Source organism: Kryptolebias marmoratus, linkage group LG15 (genome assembly GCF_001649575.2).
Source record: "Kryptolebias marmoratus isolate JLee-2015 linkage group LG15, ASM164957v2, whole genome shotgun sequence".
NCBI classification, from domain to species: Eukaryota; Metazoa; Chordata; class Actinopteri; order Cyprinodontiformes; family Rivulidae; genus Kryptolebias; species Kryptolebias marmoratus.
Genome location: NC_051444.1, coordinates 12727683 through 12750883, shown reverse-complemented (window position 1 = coordinate 12750883; position 23201 = coordinate 12727683). Strand labels below are relative to the sequence as shown.

Sequence of the window (23201 nt, the reverse complement as noted above, 5' to 3'; positions counted from 1 at the left end):
TTCTCAGCATATGTGACATATTTCTGTACAGTCTTGAGAAAGAGTGCTCAGCACTTTAAAGGTTTAAAAAAGATCTATGATTCAAGGCCAAAAGGTTTAATGCAGCACAATGCATTGAGCGTAAATGGGTACGATAATGTGCTTTTTCAGCAGCTGTTCTCAGCTTCACCTGTTCTGCTCAGGTGAAGGATGGTGACTCTGCTGGAAAAAGGCGGCACCCAGCTGAAAAACAGGTGCAGGTTTTATATTCACAGATATGCATGCAGAAAAATGTATTACAATCTGTTTTTGATCAACGCTAAAGTGCACGTCTCTGATGTAGAATTACAGTACTTTGTAATACTTAATAACAAAGTTATGTATTGTGAGTAGATCTAATTTAGATGGAAATCAAAAGCATTGAACTTTTCTCAGATCTCTGAACTTTCATTTTGGTTTTGTTTTTTGAAAAACTTTCAAGAATATAGAAGCAGAGGAGCAGAAGAAGCAATATCAGTCAGTTGATGTTTTTTCCAACAAGGTTGTGGCTCAGTTTTTACTCCCAAACTTCCACTTTGAGTGTCAGTCATGCTTTTTTTAAGGTTTAGACTTATCTGAACCAAGAAACATGTTGTGTCAGTCTCACAGCAGCATGCCTGTCTACTCAAAGAGCTGCAAGCATATGTTAGAAAAATGCACTACATTAAATAAAGCTTACGACTTTTTAAAATTATTATTTTATTAGATCTTTTCAAATACTGTTTATGATGACACTGCATTAATAATATGGCATAACTGGTATCTGCATAAAATTGTCATAGTCTAAAGATGGTGTACCAATCTCTGGACTTAGCACCACCTATGTTGTACGTCAAACCACGACTACAACGCCACAGCAGTTTAAAGAAGTGTGCCGCGATGGCTCATGAAGCCGTCAAAACAGGTCGCCTTCAGTCCCAACTGACAGAAGTGATGTGAAAAACAAGAAGTTTAAAGTATTAAGTTGTACTGCACATTTATTTCAGTCACATCTCAAATAAATCAGGTTGAAAAACGCACGCATTCAGGAGTCACATACATAAATACAAGTAAGAGAAGTGGGATTCAAATTTACGAATGGGAGTGGCTTCGATTTATGAGAGATCAGTTCCTCCTGGTTGTCATCCATTACAGCTCCTTGCTTCATTCCAAATCCACAAATTCACTGGTAATTCTTCATTAAAATCTTATATCCCACCACTCTTTACCTTTCCCTGTTGAAGTCTGCCAGCAGCTGAAGAAAAGTGTGCCGTCAGCTTGTTCCTTAAAGGTCAAAAGGGAAAAAAAAAGCCAATCAGACAGTAATGGCTATATTGTGATTGAGTCTTTCACCATAGCAGCTAATTTCCTTTTTAAACCTGACCAAATGTCAGCAGCAGGCCTGTTTGAAACCCCTGCAGAATACTGTCAGTTTTTGGTGGTCAGAATGGTAATGGATGATACTGGAGTCATTAGGTATGGTATCAAAGGGGATTAAGCTTTATATATCTCTTAATATTAAGTCACACTCAAAGAATATTAAACTGGAAGGACAGTCAGAGAACGCAGAATAAATTCACTCAGATCTTCCATAGGTTCAAAGAAATTCAGAAATTTTTTTGTTGAGCAAGAAGTGTACATAATACAGGTAAATGACTGATGAAATAGTAATGGGGTGCAAACATCAACAACACAATTTGTTGCTAATACTTAAGGGGCCTTTCCCACCAAAACAGTATTTGTGACTTTGCAAAAGTGTTTTTGTTGTTTCGGCCTTACATCTACATGGAAACATTATTTTAGGTAACCCAAAATGGTATTTTCTAAAAAGGGGTTTCAGAGTTAAAAAATCAAATTAAATCTTGAAACACCACCCTTGTGTTTTTGTGTAGACCAGTGGTCTCCAATCCTGGTCCTCGAGGGCCACCATCCTGCATGTTTTACTTGTTTCTCGTTTGCTGCGGGTAAGACGCTGACAACACATAACTAATCTACATAAGAGTTCAAAATCATGAACTATACCTCTAAAAGTGCAAATGACTCAAATTTGTGAAGATAAGCTACTGCTTTCCCATTACGAACTGGATCAGAGTGCGATATAAAAAAAGCAACATCAAATTTTGAATCCTGGACTCACGGGAACTTTTAAACTTTGTTACACAGCAGATTCTTTTATTTTTATTAAAAATACAACAATATAAGGAACATTAAGAAACAATTCCCTATCACTGCCTTCAAAAACAAAGTAGCCAACCTTCACTAAAAACCTGCAGGGCTCTCCATCATCCAGTCAGGTCTTTCAATTTACCTGCTGTTACATTATTACTCATCATCTACACAGGACCATCACTCCATCTATATTGTACATCGTTTTTGCACTGACAAGATAAATTTTACTTAACACTGCCTCTTTTACTCTCAGTTACACTGCATGTCTTTAAAGTCTGATGCATAATGCTTTTTATTATGAAACATGCATGCTACATTATCCAAATCTCAGATCAGTTTTCCACATTTGTGTGTCATTTAGGATCTTATTGGATGACAAACTCTGCGCTTAAGTGGATGTAATGGATGCGATGAAATTACAGACATGTTTTCACACTGCTGAGTGCTCATCAAATTTAATAAGAACAAGTGAACCTATACAAACACTGTATAAGATGAGCTCTGACTGGAAACCAGCCTGTGACGCAGCAGACAGTGAAAGTGATCCTCTCGTTCCAAATATTGTTACTTTTTGATTGCTTTTAATGTACATATAAGACCATTATTTAATTCTATCATCTGATTCAAACTTCCTTTAAGAAGAAACTGACACATCAGCGATTTCGATAACTTGTGCAATTAAAAAAAAAAAGTGTGAGTGTGTTTGAGAGTGAGAGAAAGTGATTGCAGTCTACAGATGAAGGGCAGGGAGAGAAGCCTGGGAGAAGGCATTTAACAAGGCAGTGTTCAATATACAGATGGTGTACATAGCTGATTGTAGCCAATCAAGGCAGAAAGAATGGCAGGCTTTCTCGTTTGTTGAGCTGTAAGAAGATTACTAACCACCGGCCACAACATCTTATCCTCCAAATCCCCCTCTAACACTGGGCAGCCTCCTGCAAATACACATCTCATGCTCCTTGTTGCCACTCAGTTCTGGCACAGGGCTTCAACCAGGGTGTCAGAATATAATCAGGACAACACTAAACACGGAGAGGAGCGCAGACAGTAACAAACATAACAAGGAGAGGTCTTCGGAAAGCCTAAAGAGGGCTTAAAAGATTACGAACAAAAATAATTCCCAGCAAAAGAAGGAAAAGCAGCGTCAGAAATAAACAAGAGTTTAAAATACATGCATATGCTAAAAAAAAAGAAATTAAACTATATGTTAGGGACTTGATGCGAATGAACAAAGTAATTGGTTTGTCTTGAGAGAGAGAAAAAAAAAGTGCTGAGAATGTGCAGGACTTTTTTTTTAATTGATATACGCAGTCTCGAAAAATCCTCTTATGCCATCTGTGTATTAGATTATCTAAAGTTCTGTAGGACACCCATGAAATGAAACGGCAGGAAAAAGTACATTATGCTTCAAATCTAAGTTTTTACATTTCAAGACTTTAAAAAGAAAGAATAAGTATTTGGTCTTTAAGCAACATAGTAAAAAAGAGAGGCCCACAAATCATCCATGATGGTGTAAGAAACTCATAAAAGATGATTGGTGTCATATTTATGTTATGGTTGATGCTACAAGCTAACAAATACTTGTTTTGGTTTCTCCGTTACATTTTGCCTTGCCATTTTATTTAACTGCTAAAACAATGACCAGGTGTAATATGACACATTGCTCACTTGAGGGTGACAACTTTAAATAAAATAAAAAACAAAAAAGAAGCACAATCAGGGCCAGTTTGAAAAGATGCAGCTGCCGTCACTTACCCAGCAGAGGGATTCAAAGTTTCAGTGACTTTGACAAAGGCAACATCTTCACAATTTAATGCCAACTTGTACAGTTTAGGCTCAGCTGGGAGATGGGAAGGACCAGAGATCAGGCTCAGACTGGCAGCTGACCAACTCCGGCAATTAAAGACAAGCTTTTGATCAGTGCTGAAGCAGGTTTTCTCTTCTCACGACGAGTGCATCCCACCGAAGAGCAACATCGCGGCCACCAGGTGCCTGTTAAGTTAAACGTCTCCTTTAACAAACACGACTTTTGTTTTGTTTTTTTCTCCCCTCACATAAAAATGCACACTAACAGACCTGATGGGTGTAGCTTTACAGCAGCCCTCTGCGAGCATTAAACATCACTATAAAAAGGAGCAGGATGTTAAGACATGGAAGGAAGCCAGAATGTCGGAGGAAGGCTCGACCAGTCTCACTTCCATACACACATGCATTTATTTAAAATACATTTGCTGCAAAAAAAGAAAAAAAAAATAAAAATTGGTCCCAAATTTACAAAAGCAATGTGACTAGAAATTGAACCTGAACAATAAAAAAAACAAAAGCAAACTTCGCAAAACAATCCATCGTGTTAGTAAGTACACCAGAGATGTTCGTGTTTTGTCTAACTGACTTTATTTTTAAATCGGTAAAAGAAAATGAGTTGAAAAGGAGACAAAAAAGTAAAAGCAAAGAAGGAAAAATTTATAATCTTCCACATTCATTTTCCCATTTTTAGAACCACATTACAACAAAAATCACAGCTCAATGCCTAAATGTAAGTCTGAAACGTAAAAGAGGCTGAGCGAGGTTTTCTTTAAGATACACAAGATTCATTCATTCATTACTTCCTGTTCGTTCTTCTCACAGTCCACCAAGAAAACGTGTCAAAAAAGGTAACTATATGCTGATTTTGTTTTTAAACACTCTGCTCGTCACAGCTGCAATCCCTCATTTACAGCAAAACAAAAAAAAGGGAGGCAGAGTGGGTAAAATAAGGAGAAAAAAAAAAAAAGAAAATACAAGAAGAACTAATAAGTGAAATCAAGAAGGGTGCACATGATTATCATGCTGGTTGAAAAATCAAAACATGTATTTAAAAAACAATAATGTGTTGATGAAAGAAAATGAAGCCCAAAACTTTTTTTGCTTCAATGCTGGCAACAACAAAAAATGACCAACAGTGAAGGCCTAAAACGTCAGATGTGTGACCGTCTGAAGTGGGACCCTCCGGCGTGCCTACAGGGGCCACAGTCCACACTACAAATCATACAAGGTTTCATTTTACAATGACTGAACACATACAACAACACAAAAGCGTTAGGCTGTGTGTATTTGCAAAAGTGTATTAACATGTAACATTCCAGGTCCGGCCATTTTCCATCCCAACACGGAGTCCCTTGAGTCCTGTAGACGTTTCTTCTTGAATTTTGCATACATCCAGCGCACACGAGCCACACTCGCTAATATAGAACTTAGATGTGAGGAGGAAATGCTTCAATTTGAAAAGTTCACAGGGATAAGGGGACAGATTGACAAAAAAAAAGGAAAAAAAAGTTAAAAGGAAAAGCTAGTCAAATCGCCTGTCACTTCCAAACATTAAGACAGCTGTTTGTGGAATCCAGGAAGGAGCGGTCTGCTGTCCCCCACTATAAATGTGTTGGAGTTCGACACAAGCTGCAAGTCCTGAATACAGACCATCAGTATCCTGTCACTTTTATTAGTCCACAGTGGCAGAAAAACCTTCAGTTAAAACAAAAGAGGAGATGGAGTTCCATAAAGCGGAGGAGGATAGATGTGGAGCGGATGAGCGTCGGTATCCTGAGGTGGGTGATTAACAGGGGTTTGTTTGAGATTGTAACATGGTGGATGGCAAAGAGGGGGGACTTAACTTGAGGCTGGCGAGCTATCTTGCCTCACAAAGTCCATTCTTGGCGCAGGGTTCAAAGCAGCTCTGGTCTGGATTCTGAGGTAAAGATAATAGTCTATAAACAGCGCCGAAGCCAAAGTGTGCAAGAAGGACGACCGATTCTTTCCCTATTTTCTTCTTCTGATCATTCGGTTTTTTCTTCTTCTTCCTTTTTCTCTGAGGTAAAGAGTACAGTCTGGTTTCCAAAACAAACAATTGTATAAAGCATTGTATTTTTTTCTCTTGACATACCTTTATTCACTTTCACACCATTCATACTTGTATAGTTAGGAACTCCCAAGAAAGTGAAGAAATCATATTTTTCTTTGCTCTGGATTGTTCCGTCTTTATTGGATTTGTTTGTTTTTTTTCCTCCAAAAGGCATCTTAGCAGAAGGGATATGATCAAGCCGACAGGAGCGAGAAACAAACAAGAAGTTAAAAATAAAAAATAAAAGAATGAGCTGAATTTTAAAATGAAAAAAAAAAGGAAAAACCCGGAAGAATGAAATTAAAGGAGGAAAAATCATATCCCTGTTAGCACTGAGACACCGTCTGAACACAGAGGTTTCCCTGGGGGGTGGGGGGGAGCAATGGCTGTTCAGGAGCACTCCTCCCCGATACGCTGGCATGAGCGGCCCACCTTACGGTCCAGCTTGACCATCTTGAGGACAGCCTCCTGACGCCCGTGACCCAGGTGGTCGAAGAGACACTCGTGCTGCTCGGGAAGACGATGGAGCATACAGAAGACATAACCTGGAGGAGGGGAGGATGGGAGACAGGGTTGGAGTCATGCCTCTGTGAAACATTTCTCAACCAAAACAGACATTTTACTTGATAGCTTCCGCTTCAGACTTCATTCAGCAGGAAAAAAAAAACAGTTTGACTCAACTGTAGCCCTTTCCAACAATAAGCTTTGCCTTTATAGTCGCCTCTAAAGGCTCGGAGGCAGCAGTTAGTTCTTTTCATCACAAATCACATCACAAATTAATACGTACAAAATACTGCCGCTATTCAGTAAGTGGTGATTAAAACCCCAGTTCGACATCGAACTGCCGTGCAATTAAAACCAGTGTATAACTCCACACAAGAATGGAATATAAGGCAGATAATTCAGCAACACTCTGTGCAATATTCCCCAAATAGAAACCACAAATGGAAAATTTACCATCAACCTCTCTTGAGTTGATGGTTAATGGGGTCATTTCAAAACTTTAATTAGCTAAAAAGACATTTAGGAAATGAAAATTCTTTTTGATTAATATATTAAAATAAATGTATCTAAAGCAAATTTCAGCCATTATATAAATCCACTGTAGCTCTTGTGTGTTGTTCTAACAGTAAGTGCATTTGTTGATGACTCTTTTACTTCTGCTTCTGTTCATACAGGTCAAATAGAAATCTGCCACCCAGTTAAATTTTAACCAATATAATTATACATGCAGCTTCAGTTACAAATATAATGAATTATAACCTTCCTTTCAGGATAGGACCTGAGGCATTGACCATTTTTAATAAAGGCTCCTCATGAATACTTTTTCTATACAACTTCTGACACCTACTCATCCCTATAATGCAGTCAGAGTTACAGTCAGCTCTCTTGTGGTCTTAATCAGGCTGAGGTCTAGACTTTGACAAATCTATTCCAACACCTTGATACTTTTTTTTTTTTAAAGCCATCTTTTACTCAATTTGCTGGTTGGCTAGATTTGAGTGTTCAGTTGCATAAACTAATTTCATTTAAGCTTCAGCTGTCAGATAGATGGAAATATATTTGACTGTAGAAAAGACAGACAAGATTTTTTTAATAGCTGCTAAATGCTCAGGTCCTGCAGCTGCAAAACAAGCCCCAAACCACGAGATGTTTTTGCCATTTTCCCTAAACGTGTCACTGTGCATTAAAAGGCAAACATGTCCGATTTGTTCTCAACAAAGAGCACCATTTCAGAAGTCCTGCTTTTTTCCAATTGCAGCTCAATAAAGCCGAGCAACACTGCCACATTCCTTTTCGAGAGAAGACACTTTCTCCTCGCATTTCTTCAAAACAAGCACTGGTTGCTCAGTCTTTTCCTAGTTGCACTGTCACGAACTTTAACATTCCCTATGCTAGCTGAGGCCTGTAGAGTCTGAGATGCAGCTCTTGGGTGTTTTGCAATTTCTCTGAGCATTGCATGTTCTGACCTCAGGGTGAACTCGCTAGGATGCTCACTCCTGGGAAGACCGGCAACTCTCTCGAATGTTTTCCACTTGTCAATAATCTCTCTCACTGTACAATGGTAAAAATCCAAATGGTCTGGAAAAGGCCCCGTGTTTCTTTCCATGTTATTGGGCAGTGACAATTGATTCTCTCAGAGCGCAGAGGATCAGTTTCCTTCTATGCAAATTTACAGTCATTAATGACAAAAAAAATGAAAATGACTCAGATCATTTCGTGGAGATGCTCAGTCAAAGATTCTTGGACCAATGCTGGAGAACCAATTCACAACAACAACGGTTAGGGTCCTGCTTTTGTTGCATCTAGACGTCAAAGCTAACGACTTAATTAGCAGTTCAATCCCAGAGCCTTTTCTTTGTGTCATACTAACAACTAGAAAGATGAATTTTAGACCGCACTGTGTAAGAGCAGATGCCTGCCGAGTGTGACAACATTGGATCAGATTCACTGCTGGAGCCATCTTTTTCTCCCCCATTTACAATTTGAAAAGCATTCATGCTTTCAACTCATTATCACATCTTCTTGCCTTACACTGTGGAACGTTCTGCAGGACCATTAGCAAAATAATCTGCAATTACCGTGATAGTCAAAAATTACTATAATTGTCCCCATTTCCCCTTTTGGTTTGTGAAATGTATGCATTCATAGTAAGCATTAGAGTATTAAAGATGGATAGCCCACGTATTAAGTAGTGCCTGGTGAGGGGGGGAAAAAAAAGGGAAGTCAATTTCCAATTTAGCCATTATTGTGTTGGTTTAGGCAGATTGGTCTTTAAGTAGTGAAGAGCTTTGACTTTTTAAGTACTTTAATTTGTATGCAAACAAGTTGATTAGCAAGCCAAGTATTGGTTTAAACTGCATTAGTGCTTGTGGTAATTGGCTTATGTTTTATGTGCAATGAGAAACATTCAGGCTTTCTGCAACGGTCCCTGAGGGCTAACAAAAGCACAAAAATAAATGTCCAGGCAACAAAAGCTTTTCTCTTGTGTAGGACTTACGAAACAGTCATCAAAACTATGACCAAGTTCGTGTACGTGTTTTTATGCATCCATAAGGCCAAACGTATTTATGCAAAGATGATTTGCTACATAATAATTAAGGCATATTATCACACTGTGGTGTGAGGGTGATTCTGTTTAAGGGTGGATCATTTTTATGGCGTCATAATTTAGCGTATATGTGAACGACTGTTATCTCACCACAGCGGCAGGAACCCAGTTCTTGCTGTACCAGCTCCAGTTTAGTTTGGCAGCGATGGCAACGTTTGCGGCTCCGCTGTTTGGAGCTGCTGCGAGACGAAGGTGACGATGATGCCGACAAAGATGATGATGATGACGATGAACACTCCTCGTGCTCTGGGACCTCACCCACTCGTGCTCGCTTCTCAGGTGAAGAAGTGTCACTGTCTGACTCTGAGGAAGAGGACACATGAGGACATGCTTATAAATAAACAAACAAAAAAGGAAAAAGCTAATAGCCACAATCTGTTCATAACTGCAGTTTAATTAATTATTGAACGGGTCAGATGAATATTTCCACAAAAGCAGATTCCTGGATAAACTACTGAGCTGGGGGAAAAAAAAGAAAAAGAATAATGACTCAATAGTCAATATTTTGTTTATTTATTCAGGTTCTTTTGGGGTTAAATCAGTCCACATAATGCACTTACAAGATTTTTTCATCCATCTGTTTTTACCTTACAAATGGACAATATGTCATTTTGAGAAAAAATTAATTGCAAAAGAAAATAACATGTGAATGTTAATTAATTTCAAATGGTTTAAAAAAAGAATTGCAGCTAACAGTTCTCCATCTTTTCACGTGATAACCCATCTGTGTCCAGAACTGTACATTTGAAGAAGATCGTGAGAAAAGCCTCCAAAATTTAGCAGCAACACTAGTACAAAAACACAGAAGGTCCAGTCCACAAATTAAAAACATCAGACTGTGGCACACTGGGTGACATTTTTTGCTTTGTGTTGAATTAAAGAAAGGCAGAGGAAGACAGATTAATGGGTCTCCTGCTTTAGATTACATGCCCCACATCAGGGACAGTAGGAGTCTGTAGCAAGCTTCCGCTGGTTGGCTAGAATTTCAACTCAGCTTTTCTCATCAATCCGGCAGACTTTTTCCCCAGCCCTGCCAAAATGCAGATCAGCACTCAATAAATCTCTGAGAACTAGGCCATGCTTGGCAGTTAGACACCCCTCTTCCTGTCCCACCAGCCTGCCTCATCGATCCCCCATGTATGCGAGACTGTGATTGTGCGCATGTACCGGTCCGGTCTGTGAAAACGAGTGGAAACCTTTTTACCTGAGTTTTGTTAGCATTTTACACCCCTGTTGTTAATCCGTATGGGCTGAAAAAGCTTTAAATAAAAAGTAAGCGTTACATCTGAAACTAAGGCATTCATGCTACTGAATTCTGTCACATGCAATAAACTGTAAAATTAAAAAAATATATTTGTGAGAGCTTGTGACACTTTCAAAACACATTTATTCTGTCTTAAAAATAAAGATGCAATTTATCCAGCATCAAAGAGCTTAAATTATACTGAATGTTCATGTGTGTTTAAGTGGGATTCTCATATGATACTGTTAATTTAAACAAGACATCAGGATGTTCACATACAGCCTTGTCTACGGTCAGGTGTGCAGATGTGAGAGTTCACCATGTTGTGTTAGGTTCTGTCTATGTGACAACTACAATTATTTAAAACTCTATATTGCCGTTACTTTCAGGAAAACAAGCGAACCGCTTTGGATCTATCCAAAGCCACTGAGGCAAGTCGGTCCTTTAAACTTGGCCTGATAGTGGACAAAAATGAATAATGGTGACTGCTGGTAGAGTCGAGGCATACCTGATTCATATGAACGTTTTGTGGGAGTGGAGAATGAACTCAAGACTGGATCTGGGCTGGGGACTCCTGAAAAACAGAAAGTGAGGAAGAAAAAGAGAGCAGCGATGAAAATCTGTAATTAAAAACAAAACAAACAAAAAAAAAAAAACACAGCAGACATTTGGTTCTTTTTTCTCAGACTTATTAAAACTGTATCAAAGCCGGCAATTTTACCAGTAAAGCTACAATTAAAGAGCATTACTGTTAAACTATACAAATTACTTTGCCATGTTAAAATGACTAACCTGAAAATGTAACATACTGGAACACTTGTTAGACCAGAGTTAAAAATCAAGCGATGCTGAAGACAAAAGCTGTAGGAAATTCTGCTCATGGTTGCCCGGATACTCTAGCACCATTTTCCACACTGTACCAGGATGAAAAGACAGTGACTGGCCAGTGTGGAATCCATTATTATGCTGTGAGCTCTTTTTTTTTTCCCTCTCCCGAACAACAACTATGATGGATATCTGACAGGAGAAACTACAGTTTGCATGTGTGCACAATGAAGCCAGTCAAGAGAAAGCTGGACAGTTCGGCCATGTTTGAAGCTTCTGATACAGTTTTAAAAGTAGATGACAATGGGTAATATTCTGAATTCACACTCAACAAATGGACATATTTTATCATTTTAATTTATTCTTATGAAAACACATCTACTGCAATTAAGTCTCACCAGAATAATAAATGTTTTGTTGTTTAAAAAAAAAGAAGCAATGCATAAATAAGAAAACACCAACATACTGAGTTGTCAGTTTCAGAGTTTTGTACAAGTCACTTTGATGGGGTGCTTTTTAGAACGTCTCCTGTTCTAACAGTGGACAAGGTTAATGTATTTTTCTAAACATCTCTACAAATCAATTTGGTAGCCACCTCTTCTGTGCCAAATAGGCCTCCACAAATAAACTTGTCACCACAGAGATGACGAATGTCAGGGCAATTGTAGGTGTCCTCTTCAAGTTTTGCTTCTGAGAAGATATCTTTACCATCAATCTGCGTGTCATGAGAAAATATGGCCAGGAAAGTCGTGTTACAGCTCCTGCTGCAGCTGGCAGCCTTCTACAGGCAGTCCATTAGAGTCTACCCAAAGCTGCAATGGTCTCATTTTAATAATTAAAATAAAAATGACTGCATTACAAGTTATGCTGGTGTAGATTCTCAGTCATCCAGGACATGATAACCCCCCCAAAAAAAAAAAATCTGGAGCTACAGAATAGAAGTCCAGTTATTTTTGTTTTTTAACCTTTTTTGCATTACAAGTTACTTCAACTTACTTCTACATGTAAAGAAAGAACTACAAACCAGGTAGTAGTGTACTACATAGCATTTCTGTAGTGTATTTTAAGCGTGTGGTGGGGAATAATGCATTAACACTGAACTTACCGTTCTGAACAGAGACAGATGTCACTCCGGTCTCTCCTGGCAAAGAGTCCTCTGAGGTGTTAGGCATTGACATCAGGGACTGACTAATGCTGCTGTTTGTTTCATTACAGAAGATGTCTGTCTGACTGCTGCTGGTGCTTGATGAGGTCTTTGGAGCACAGTCGTCATTTGGCTGTTTCTTCTGAACGTCTGAGAAGAAAGTGACAGTGATTTGCTTTTGTTCCTCTGTCTACAGTTCACAGTGCAGCATTCTTCTTTTGGGAATGGACTGACAGCTAACTTGGGCAAAAGGTCAAACGTACAGTAAATGACACTATGATGCATCTTTGGATTAAGAGCAGCTTTGTTTAATATTTATTTATTAAGAAGGACTGAAACCTTGAGAGTTTGGCTTCAAAGTAAAAATGTAAATTATTGTGACAAATGGAACTCTTTAGCATTACAACCTGAAATTCTGTAACTTGACCTGTGATACTATTGCTGGTTCTAAGATGATTGTGATATGACTATAATTGTTCTCTTTTTCATAAATAAGAAATATTGAATACAGTGATATGTAAAAAAAAGTGATACTTATGGTAAAAAGTACATTTCTTTGTCTTATCCATAATTAAGTTTTATTTAAAACTTGCATAAACTCTGACAACAATACTTGACTGTTAATAATAATCACATTTATGAAAACCTTTTTTTCCCTCTTGAAAATTGTTAATTTAATTAGTTATGGAACGGTGACATGACTGCTCAAATTACTTTAAAGGCAAGCAATCTAGTTGAACACTTGACTGCACTGATTGTGCATCTTTATTTATTGAGACAATTAACACAAGCTGAGTGTTAACAATTATGTGGCACTGACTGAACAGCTTTTTTAACGTTTATGCCACATTGGCTGAACAGATTTTCCTTCCTGTGCCACAATAAACGACAGAAACAAAATATTTACACCAGTAGGATACTGAAGGAAACCTTTACCTACTTTTTGTTACCCAATGTGAACTGAAGACAGGTCATATTAATGCTCTGACCCCATAGAAAAAATAGATTATGACTACTAACTATATTAGCCCTATGACAAACCAGCAAACCTGTACAGAGTGGCTCTTGCCCTTTGGCTTCTGGTTTAAGTGGCAGAACCCCCCACCCCACCCCAGTGCTGTCTCTGTCCATCTGTATCTGCTTAATCCCCCACAGAACTAATCAGGTACAGAAAATGAGCAAATGAGATAATTTGAGTTTATGACTCAATTAATACATAGTAAAAGTAAACAAGACTCATCAATCAAAGACACAAATCTGAACCACTTACCAGCAAAACATTTTGAGCAGAGATTCTTAGTTTTGCTTGACCTGGGGAGAATGGAGGAACTGTTATTAACATAGATAAGAGCTTAAAAACGTAGAATGCAAAAAAGATAGAACAACACCCAAAATGTACTTTTTAGCTTGTAAATAGAACAAAAGTGATGAAATAAAAAAGCCAGAATAAAGAACAAGCTGACAACCACCAGACACCTTTGAATTTTATTTTTCTGCTTAACTGGTTCAAAATCTGTATGCAGTGACTTTAAACTGGGCTAAATAATCTCTGGCTCAACTGTTGTTGACAAGTTAGGCTCAGTTGAAATGAATAATTTGCCCTGTCTCCCTCAGCATTAAAAAAACATCAAGGGGTCAAAGTTAATACCCCTAAGCACCTAAATAACGCTCCTCAACAATTCAAGTCCAAATTCTCATGTCATGATCCACCAAACCCCAGGAAACAACACCACAGAACAAACCCCAGAAATCCTGATGCCAATCAGCAAAAGGTGAAAACCATCCATTTCTGTTAGACTCATGTTTGGACCCGTAGGACCAATCCTAGTTCAGTTCTGTACTGGATCGTTACCTACAATGTCAATATGTTATGAGGCTAATTGTCAAGTCAATGGTCAGTCTTCTCTACAATAAATGAAACCGTCATTATGTGCTAGAAAATTGCGGTGAGCTTTCAGGGATCAGTATGGGGAAGCAAAGTGGCTCAATTTAATTATTATATCCCAACGAAAACTAAAAGACACCCAAAATCTGCTGGCAATGAACACAGCTGACATGACAGCGACTTACCCAGTCCAACTGTTGCTTTAGCAACAAATGTTGGATGAAAACCTCATTACCTTGCCCCGTTTGGCAACTACAAAAGCTTTGATAGTGTCGTTGAGTCATTCATGTCAGACAATGACCAATTTCTTACGGTTTCCTAAACATACTTCACCCTTCCCGAGCACCAAAAAATGACTTTGGAAATAAAACATCCATTGTTATGGAATTGATCAGTGAAGCCTTTATGATTCCAGTAGCCCGGCTCTTTTACAGCAGATAGGACTGACTTTCCTCTGAGAAGCCTCCTCTCATTTCCTCTCCAGCCCACGTTCTTACTGTCTTGTGCACTGAGCGTGACGGTCGCCGCTATCAGTCACATTCTATTTATTTTGGGCGCTTCGTTGCACACCTTTGTCCTCGTTTCTAAATGTAGGGTCAGCTGCAGCCAACCTGAGGGCGGTCTGTCAGTCTGTGGGAGTGCAATCTTGGGTACCAACAGAGGAAACAAGAAGTTAGGATGAAGGCCAACCCTCATCACGAGACATATGCAGAGAGGAAGCTGGGTAAACAATAAGTCACATCCTGCTATTAACCTTACAAATCAAAAGGTAATCAACCCACAGATTCATTAAAGGAAAGAAACAGATGAGGAAGAAAGAGGAAAACTGTAGATATGCCTGCTCTGTGGTTGGCAGCCAGAATGAAGCCTAACCAGAGTGCACACAACCTGTTCCACCTCTGGTCCGCTGAGGAAACCAGAAGATCCATCTCTTCAGTTTGACTGACAGGATGGATTATGAAGGTTTCAAGAAATTTGGTTCTTAAAGATTCCAATCACATAAGAAGCAAAGAAACTAAAAGGAAAAAGTTCTGTTCTGCAGGGACTTTTTGTCACTCCTACGTGTGGATGAATAACTTGGTGACAGACTCTGTGGTCTTATCGAGGATAACCACAAACAGAAGCTACACTGAGTTTATGAGGTAGAAGATTTAAAATAAATAAATAAATAAATAAAATGAAGAAGTTCCCATTTGTTAAGAGTAAACTTCATCCTCTCACATTCTACCAAAAAGCAAAGTAAAAACATAAGATTTTTAAAGCCAAATAACTGAGCGTTCAACTTTGTGGTGTTTGTTGTTATTTTTTTATACTGTACTTTGGTTTATGCCATTTGAGAAAGAGAAAGTGAAAAGCCATAACCAGTTAGCGTTCTGTATTTTCAGTTATTTAAAAGAATATTGAAACACAAAGCAGTTATAATAGTTTTAATATTTAACTTGTTGAATTTAGATATTTTACTTATGAACAGTATGACAAAGCAAATTAATAAAGAAATTCAGCCATAAAACACTGTTAATCTAACAATTCTCGATTTTGGCAGTGGCAATGCTCAGGAACTTACAGCATTAAAAAAAAGTGTCTTGGTAATGTGAGACCAGTACAATTGTACGGTGTTTTGTAAATATGGTCTTATTAAAGCACACTAAAGATTTTGAAACTATAACTGTACAAGGCCATTGCTAGTTTTATATCTCATTACATAAAATAATGAATTTCTGTACAGCTGTACCATATTTTCCACACTATAGGGCACACTAGATTATAAGGCGCACTGTCAATGAATGCTCCATTTTCAAACTTTTGTCATATATAAGGCGTATGCACCCTCCAATTCTTATAACTTGGCACGGACTGCTCCATTCAAAATGGAGGATTTTGGTGCTATAGCGGAGCTGGTTCAACTGTATCAGCATTTATATGATCCCTCAATGAGAGATCACAAAGATAATCAAACAGTTCAAAACTCACGGAAGGATACTGCACCGACGTAAGCGTCAAGTATAAACGCCTACACGCTCGCCGTGCACGGAGCCCTGTCAAAACTACAGCCCTAATGCTGCGAGCGGTGTGGCTTTGTAGTTTAACCAACGTCGTACTAAAACATTACGACTTCTTCCATATATAAGATGCTCCGGATTATACCGCGCACTGTCATTTTTCGAGAAAATTTAAGGCTTTTTAAGTGCGCCTTATAGTCTGGAAAATATGGTACTTAAAATGAACTTTATTCAGGTTCAGTATAATTCCTGAATTTAACAAACTAAGAAATATGTCAACTTAACTTTTTTCCCCTCTGAACTGGGATTCTAGTAAACTTTAAATTAGACTATAAAGTGTAATGTGGCCACGCATGTAACAACAAAGATTGTCAGGACACGAGAGAGACATCTGACAATGTTGAACTTTATTTCCTACATTTATGGCACTTAAAGTAAATTTGCCAGTTTAGACTATAAAATCCAAATATGAAGAAAACTAAGAGATCGACTTAAATCATCTATACCAGAAAAGGTCATGGAAAAGTAACATTACAAAGCCAAACACCAAAACACAGAATCATGAAGAGGGACTGCTGTAAAAGCTAAATTTGTTAGCTCCAGGTCTTTGCGTCCCACAGCAGATATTACATGCCTGTTTTCATTCTGCTATGAACTCTGAAACCCCGTCCTGCACTCTCACTAGAGACTAGAATTTAAAGCATCACTTCAGCACTTTCTGCGCTTTTCTGATCCTGTAAGCAATCTCTTCAAAGAGAGAAAATCCTGCAGCAGGTGCTCCCTGTGCAACAAGAACAATTCTGCAACCTCCTGTGTCCTGTAGTAGTCACAGATGTGCTCCAAGACCTCCAGTCAGACGCTCTTTAATGCACTGTCAGCACCCAGATAGCGGGATGCACTGACTCCAGTGTTGAGATCAGCAACGATGCCCACATGAGTCTCAGCAATACGCAATTAAAAATGCAAACTACACCCAATCCGGACAGAAAGTACAATAAAAGGGGGTCTGTGTGCGATTCTTAGCTTTGTCTAACGTTAAAACACAGGAACAGTGTACAATAATGCGACAACGATATCAATAACCACTTGAAGACTTGCCTCCAGCTGAACAAGTTGGGGGCAATCAGGCTCGCCTTTGATTGCATTCTGTCAGCGAGTTCACTGGTACCACACTCAGACAGGTCTTTTCCTTTCGGTACAGAATATATTGTGGGGGCGATGAAATCTATCAACGTGTGATTTCTTGCAGAGCATGGGGGCATCGTCGCTGTCCCCGCAGATCAGGCTGAAGGTTTGACTTCAGCTGAGGCTACAGTAGGTCAACACAGAAAGTTTCAGAGACTGACGATGAGTTTCTGGTGTTTTATTTCATTTGTGCAGTTCTGCAAAGGAATCTTCCTACGTGAAGTAAACAAAATCAATCATCTGCTTTGTGTGCTGTTCACATAAATTGTGAATGCAGTTAGTGTCTCTGCTCATGTTTTGTCTCGTGGCCTTACAATAGCTTATTGCCTTGTATAGCAAATGCTAATGCAAGAAAAAAATTTTAACAGCTAAAATGCCATTCAATAAGCTGTACGTTTGGGGTCAAAAAAAGTAAAATTCAAATGAGAAGTAAACGCAGACTGGTACTAGCTTTTTTTGTACTTTTATATATAGCTTTTGAACTGAAAAGGAATCTTGGAATATTAGTGGTTTAGAAGTGTCTCCAAAATACATAATTAACTTGTAAAACTCTACAGCTCATTTTCTCAGACCTCTACTAAGCTCCTCAAACTCAACAGTCTACTTTATTCTAAAGTCAGAGTCATATCTGCTGGCAGAGAAGCTACCAGCTGTAGTCAATCATGATCACAAACAGGAAGTCATACCAGAACTGTACATGGCTTTATTTAGCCATTTCCCCATACATCCTTTTCAATTTCTACGAAAACAAAGAACAAATTAAAACTTGTACACCAAATCCTAGAAGGTTTTAAATTAAATACGGATTCTGAACACCTTTTACCCACCACCACCAAAAAAAAAGCCCAAGGAAAATGATTAGAAATACAAACCTTTCCACAAATTATTCACAATTGCTGTACATCAACCTTTAACAATCATTTTACATCACTTTGCTGAATACAGTTACATCTTTTAAAGCACAGATGACCAGGAATTTACTAAGAATTATCTAAAAAGTGTTGAAAATCTGTCTTATCTGGATGTTTCCTGTGCAGTTAAAAAAAAAACATTGAACACTGGACACAAAAGTTTATCTTTTTGTATAGATCACATTCTATCATGATCTGTGTGTGGGAGGCAGAGGGGTCAAAGTGACATTTCAAATAATTTGTTGGAGTTTTTCAGCTAAACAACCTGTTCCAAATTAGTTTTTTTTAAAGTAATGCTATAATAAATCTTAATTTACAGACAAAAAAACTTATAAATTTACACCATTTAGTGACTGAGTTGAAACTTGAAGTCAACAAGTTAACCATATTCTTAATCACATTTAGCATCAACTACTAGCACTTCAAAACAAACTACAATATGGCAGAAGGCTGATTTGGTGACAAGCTTAGTATTAATAGTTATTATCTAATTACATGTAATATATTTATCTAAAAAACGACAATGTCCTTATTTTGTCAATGAATGTCACAAAACTTGTCAATTTCCTGCATACACAAAACAATAAAATATATTCATTAAAACCTAACGTATTTAATAAAGTAAAATAAAACATTATGTAGGCATAATACTATGTAAATATGACAGTATGTTGTGTCTGGTTTTTGCGTTCAGGCATATGCCAGCTGAGTTTACCAAACAACCTGTTTTACTTATTTACCAGTCGTTTTGGTTGCTTATCCTTAGCCGACCATTTACTGTACAAACTTGGTATGTTAACGACTTCCCAATATATTACCACTGCCTCAGCTGTCAAATTACCTGTGGGACTTGTCGCCCAAACTACCTGGTTGCCTCCCGTGCATACAGGATAAGGTTACCGAGGCCAGCTGGTTTAAGCTAGCAGCTAATGGTACAAAACAATGGGGAGGGGGGGGTAATGACAAGAAAAGCAGCTCATCATTGTAGGGCTGCTAATGCTAGCAGCTATCGACTTTGCTAACTGTTGGCAGAGGAAAAAGAGAGAATCTGAAAGGAGGAAATTTGTCAATCTTTTCGGGCTTACCCCCAAAATCCACAGGGGCAGCGCGGAGGTATAACGTTGACGTTGCTCGAAGGCTTGCTGCCCTCACTCCCCGTGTCCCCCATGTCGGCAAGCCGTGACGAGCTCTCCGTGTAGCAGGTGAATCCGTGGATGGAGCGAAGGCCTCGAATTTGTGTTCAGATCACCTTGGCTTTAGGAGTCAGCACTTGAGCCGGATTATTCCTTAGAGTGTCGGTCTCTAGTAAGGAATTTGCCGTCACGAGCGGCCACTGACTGGGCGAAATTAAAGCAGTTTAAAGTCGATGTTGGAACCGTCAAAAGCAAGCGACGGGTCGGAGGCACCGGGGGACACTGGGCCGATCAGCTGGAGTGAAGGAGCGAACCACCGCAGACGAGAGGAGGGGTGTGAAACACTCGGAGAAATAAAACTTTTGCTCGTGTGTTTCTGCCTAACAGTTGCTATGAATGCAGATATCAACACATTGTAATTAGTGTGACAGACAAAATGTCAGATGAAATTTTTACTGATTCGTTTAGAAATTTTAAGTACGAGGGTGAGTTAAGTTATTGGTATGGTCCGAATAAAACCTTCCTTATTTTAGGGAAGACTAAAGTGACACTGACAGCACCGTTTTCAGTGAAAGATTCAACTGATCCGACTTTTTTTTAATCGTTTACAGTGAATATTTTTGTTTTTAAGCATATATAAGCTGTATTAGTTTTGAGACCTTTAAGCAGTATGCATTAAAAAGAGTTTTCCCCTCCTGAATATAAAGTTAACCTATTACAGTCGTGTTAATTTTAGAAATGAAATGAAAAGGAGTTAACTATTGCTTTACAATAAACTGATACAGACATTTTGTTATTAGATAAACTTTTTAATGTTGCCATTGTAAAAATATAGGCTCACCCAGTGGTAAACCTTATTCGCACAGCAAAATGGAAGAGACATCAATATTATTAGTAGTAACACTTGGACTCATCTGTGCTGTGTGCAAGACCTATTGTGTAAACTGCATATTAAATTACCATCAGCAGATAAAACTGGATACTTGTGTGACACATGACAAAACTGAATAAAGCTAAAAAGGGGTCACACAGGATTTCTCACTTCCTGAAATATAATTTGAGAATCTGCTAATTGCCTGCCAGCATTTTCTTTTACCCACTGTGACATTGAATAGAGGCAAAGATGCAATTAATAATGTTTTTTTCGAAGAGGTTAGGTGTCTCTGCTTAATGCGGGGTGTGGTATTGGCTTTAATGGTTGAAAGACAGTACTTTGCAGGTCATCTGGGGAAAAGGACATTTAAACAAAAATGGGCAGTAAAGGAGAAAAAAACAGTACAAGTTGCATTACTTTTTTTGAGCCAAAGCTGTTCACTCATGGCTAAGGAGTCCGTCAGCAATAGGTAAATCTTTTATTATTTTACAGTAGAACTTGTCCTGGGGAGAAATTGTATCACTAGCACATTGGTGATCCATTAAAACTAATTTTGTGTTCATTACACATTCTTAAAGGCTAATTTATTCAACTCGGAGGCTGTAAACATTTTCAGCTTTTGGCACGAGGCTGAGATCAAAGAGGTTTTTGGCTGGATGTTCAGAATTTGGTTCAATGTGGTGCCACTGATATGTTTACCTGTACAACTCTCTGAGCCTATTTATGACAGATGGGTTTCCAACAGCATTCGTAAAATAAAACAAAATAACTAGACAAACACAACCACTGCATGTAGTTGGAGCTAAGACCATTAAAAATTAATGCCTCTCAGCCAGAATCTTAACAAATAAAGCACAAGCGGGGCCAAAGCCACAGTTACAGTGTCAGCAATGTCACCCCAAGGCTGCATTGATGATCAGAGTGAGTCAGTTTCCGCAGCAGTATGAGAGCTGTGAACCAGCCTCTTAGTGTAAATGAAATGGTGCTGTTCTGAGTCCATGTACCCTCAGCTAACTGCTCACTTGATCTTACTCTTGTTAATGCTGGTCAGCTGCTTTGTTTTTCATGACACTCATCATAATTCATATACTGTATGTTTTTGTGTGTGTGTCCAATTAAATCACGGCACTAAAAATACTGTTATCTTGAGGTAACAGAAAAATTAGTCCTCGAAAAATGCCTTGTCCTAACATTTTCAAGCTTCTGCGCTGCTTTACCGTTAAGTATAATTTAGCCACCGCTCCTCCTCATCGAAAGGAGTCAGTTGAAATGGTTCAGGTGGGCATCTGATTAGAATACCTCCTGAGGACCTCCCTTTGGAGGTTTTCTAGGCACATCCCACTAAAAGTGGCAACCTCTAGGCAGACCCAGGATACGCTGAAAGGATTATGTATCCTGTCTGGTCTGGGAACGCCTTGGGATCTTAGAAAGTGTCTTTGGGGAAAGGGATGTCAGGACCTGTCGCCCGGATGGATGGATGGATGGATGGATGGATGGATGGATGGATGGATGGATGGATGGATGGATGGATGGATGGATGGATGGATGGATGGATGGATGGATGGATGGATGGATGGATGGATGGATGGATTTGGAGTACTATCATTTTATACATACAGTATATATAATGCTACCCCTACCTTAACAGCAAAATGTTTTGTAAATGACTATATCTCCTTTTAAATTGTGTATTTTGAAGTCATCATTGAATAATTCCAAAATGTTTTGATGAAACTCTAGTTTTTGAAAAGAAAAATTAATGATCAAATGGTACACAGGCCACCTGTTTGACATTGTTTGTTGTTTTCTTTTGACAAATTAGTATGTTTCTAATTGATTTTTTTTATGATGTTTGTACAGCTGCATCAACCAAACTGCTGCACAAATCACTTCACACTTCCTGCCCTTATTAGTTAATTGTTTTGTTGTTACTGAAGTTATAAACCATTTAATATTCAAACATATTATGAGCCAGTCACTTGGTTCAGGCTGCTTCCAAGTTAATTCAAGATAACATAAAAAAATAAACAAGTTGGATACTCATTTCTGGCAAACACTTCAAAAAAAAAAAAGAAAAGCCTGTGGTATATTTAGAAGCTGACAGTTTTGGTGATATCACTGATGATTACAGCCTGTCTGATTTGTGGCTGTGGGAATAAGGTGGTATAATGGTCACAAATATTGATGGTGCCGTTTACGCCAAGAGAAAGAGCATCCCTGAATTCTGTTTCTCACCTTAAAATGACTTTCAGAAGAAAGCGGCACTTTATTTTACAGCCATGAGATTTGGATTCCCCTAAGCAAGACCTGCCAAGAAATAGCTTCTGTCTGCAGGGACAGACAAGTAGGCTCTGGGTAAAACAAGGAAAAATAGCTTATAGTTCATTAGCTAGTTAAGCACAGGGAGGGGTTTACCACAGAGGGTTTAAAGAATCTGTTTTTCAGTGTTACTACAAACCTTGTATTTCAGACAGGGCAGGAAAATGCGGCCAATGATTTGCTATTTTAACTTCTTTTTTGATCTATTGCTATTTCAATTTCTTATTTGATTTCTTTCTCTCTATCAAAGCAAACTTTCTTATTTTAGTTTTCTGGTGACATTCCATAGCCTTGTGAAATTACCGTTATGATACAGCATTTTTGTGGATAAATTGATAATGGTGGCAGTTCAGAGAGCAAACATGACCACAGCAAACCTTAGTTTCAGCCCTACAGTATGAAAAGTGGTTGTTGCTTTCCTCTACAGCCTGAGTCCAGCCTCAGGCTTCTTTGTCCTCTAGAGGCTTGGAGAACACCACTTCAAAGACAGATCCCCTCTCCTCATATATCGAATACCTTCCCTGCTG

General features: G+C 38.5%; 1 protein-coding gene across 1 annotated transcript; it reads right to left on the bottom strand.

Annotated features, from left to right (window-relative positions):
• Window positions 1-4541: 4541 nt before the first annotated feature.
• LOC108237289 (AN1-type zinc finger protein 3) lies at window positions 4542-19794 on the bottom strand. Its single transcript, XM_017418616.3, has 6 exons — window positions 19434-19794; window positions 13638-13678; window positions 12329-12517; window positions 10907-10972; window positions 9246-9458; window positions 4542-6588 (listed from the first exon to the last, which is right to left on the bottom strand). Exons 1-6 carry the CDS (start codon window positions 19514-19516, stop codon window positions 6434-6436), a joined length of 747 nt encoding a protein of 248 aa, XP_017274105.1. The 5' UTR covers window positions 19517-19794; the 3' UTR covers window positions 4542-6433.
• Between the last annotated feature and the right edge of the window lie 3407 nt (window positions 19795-23201).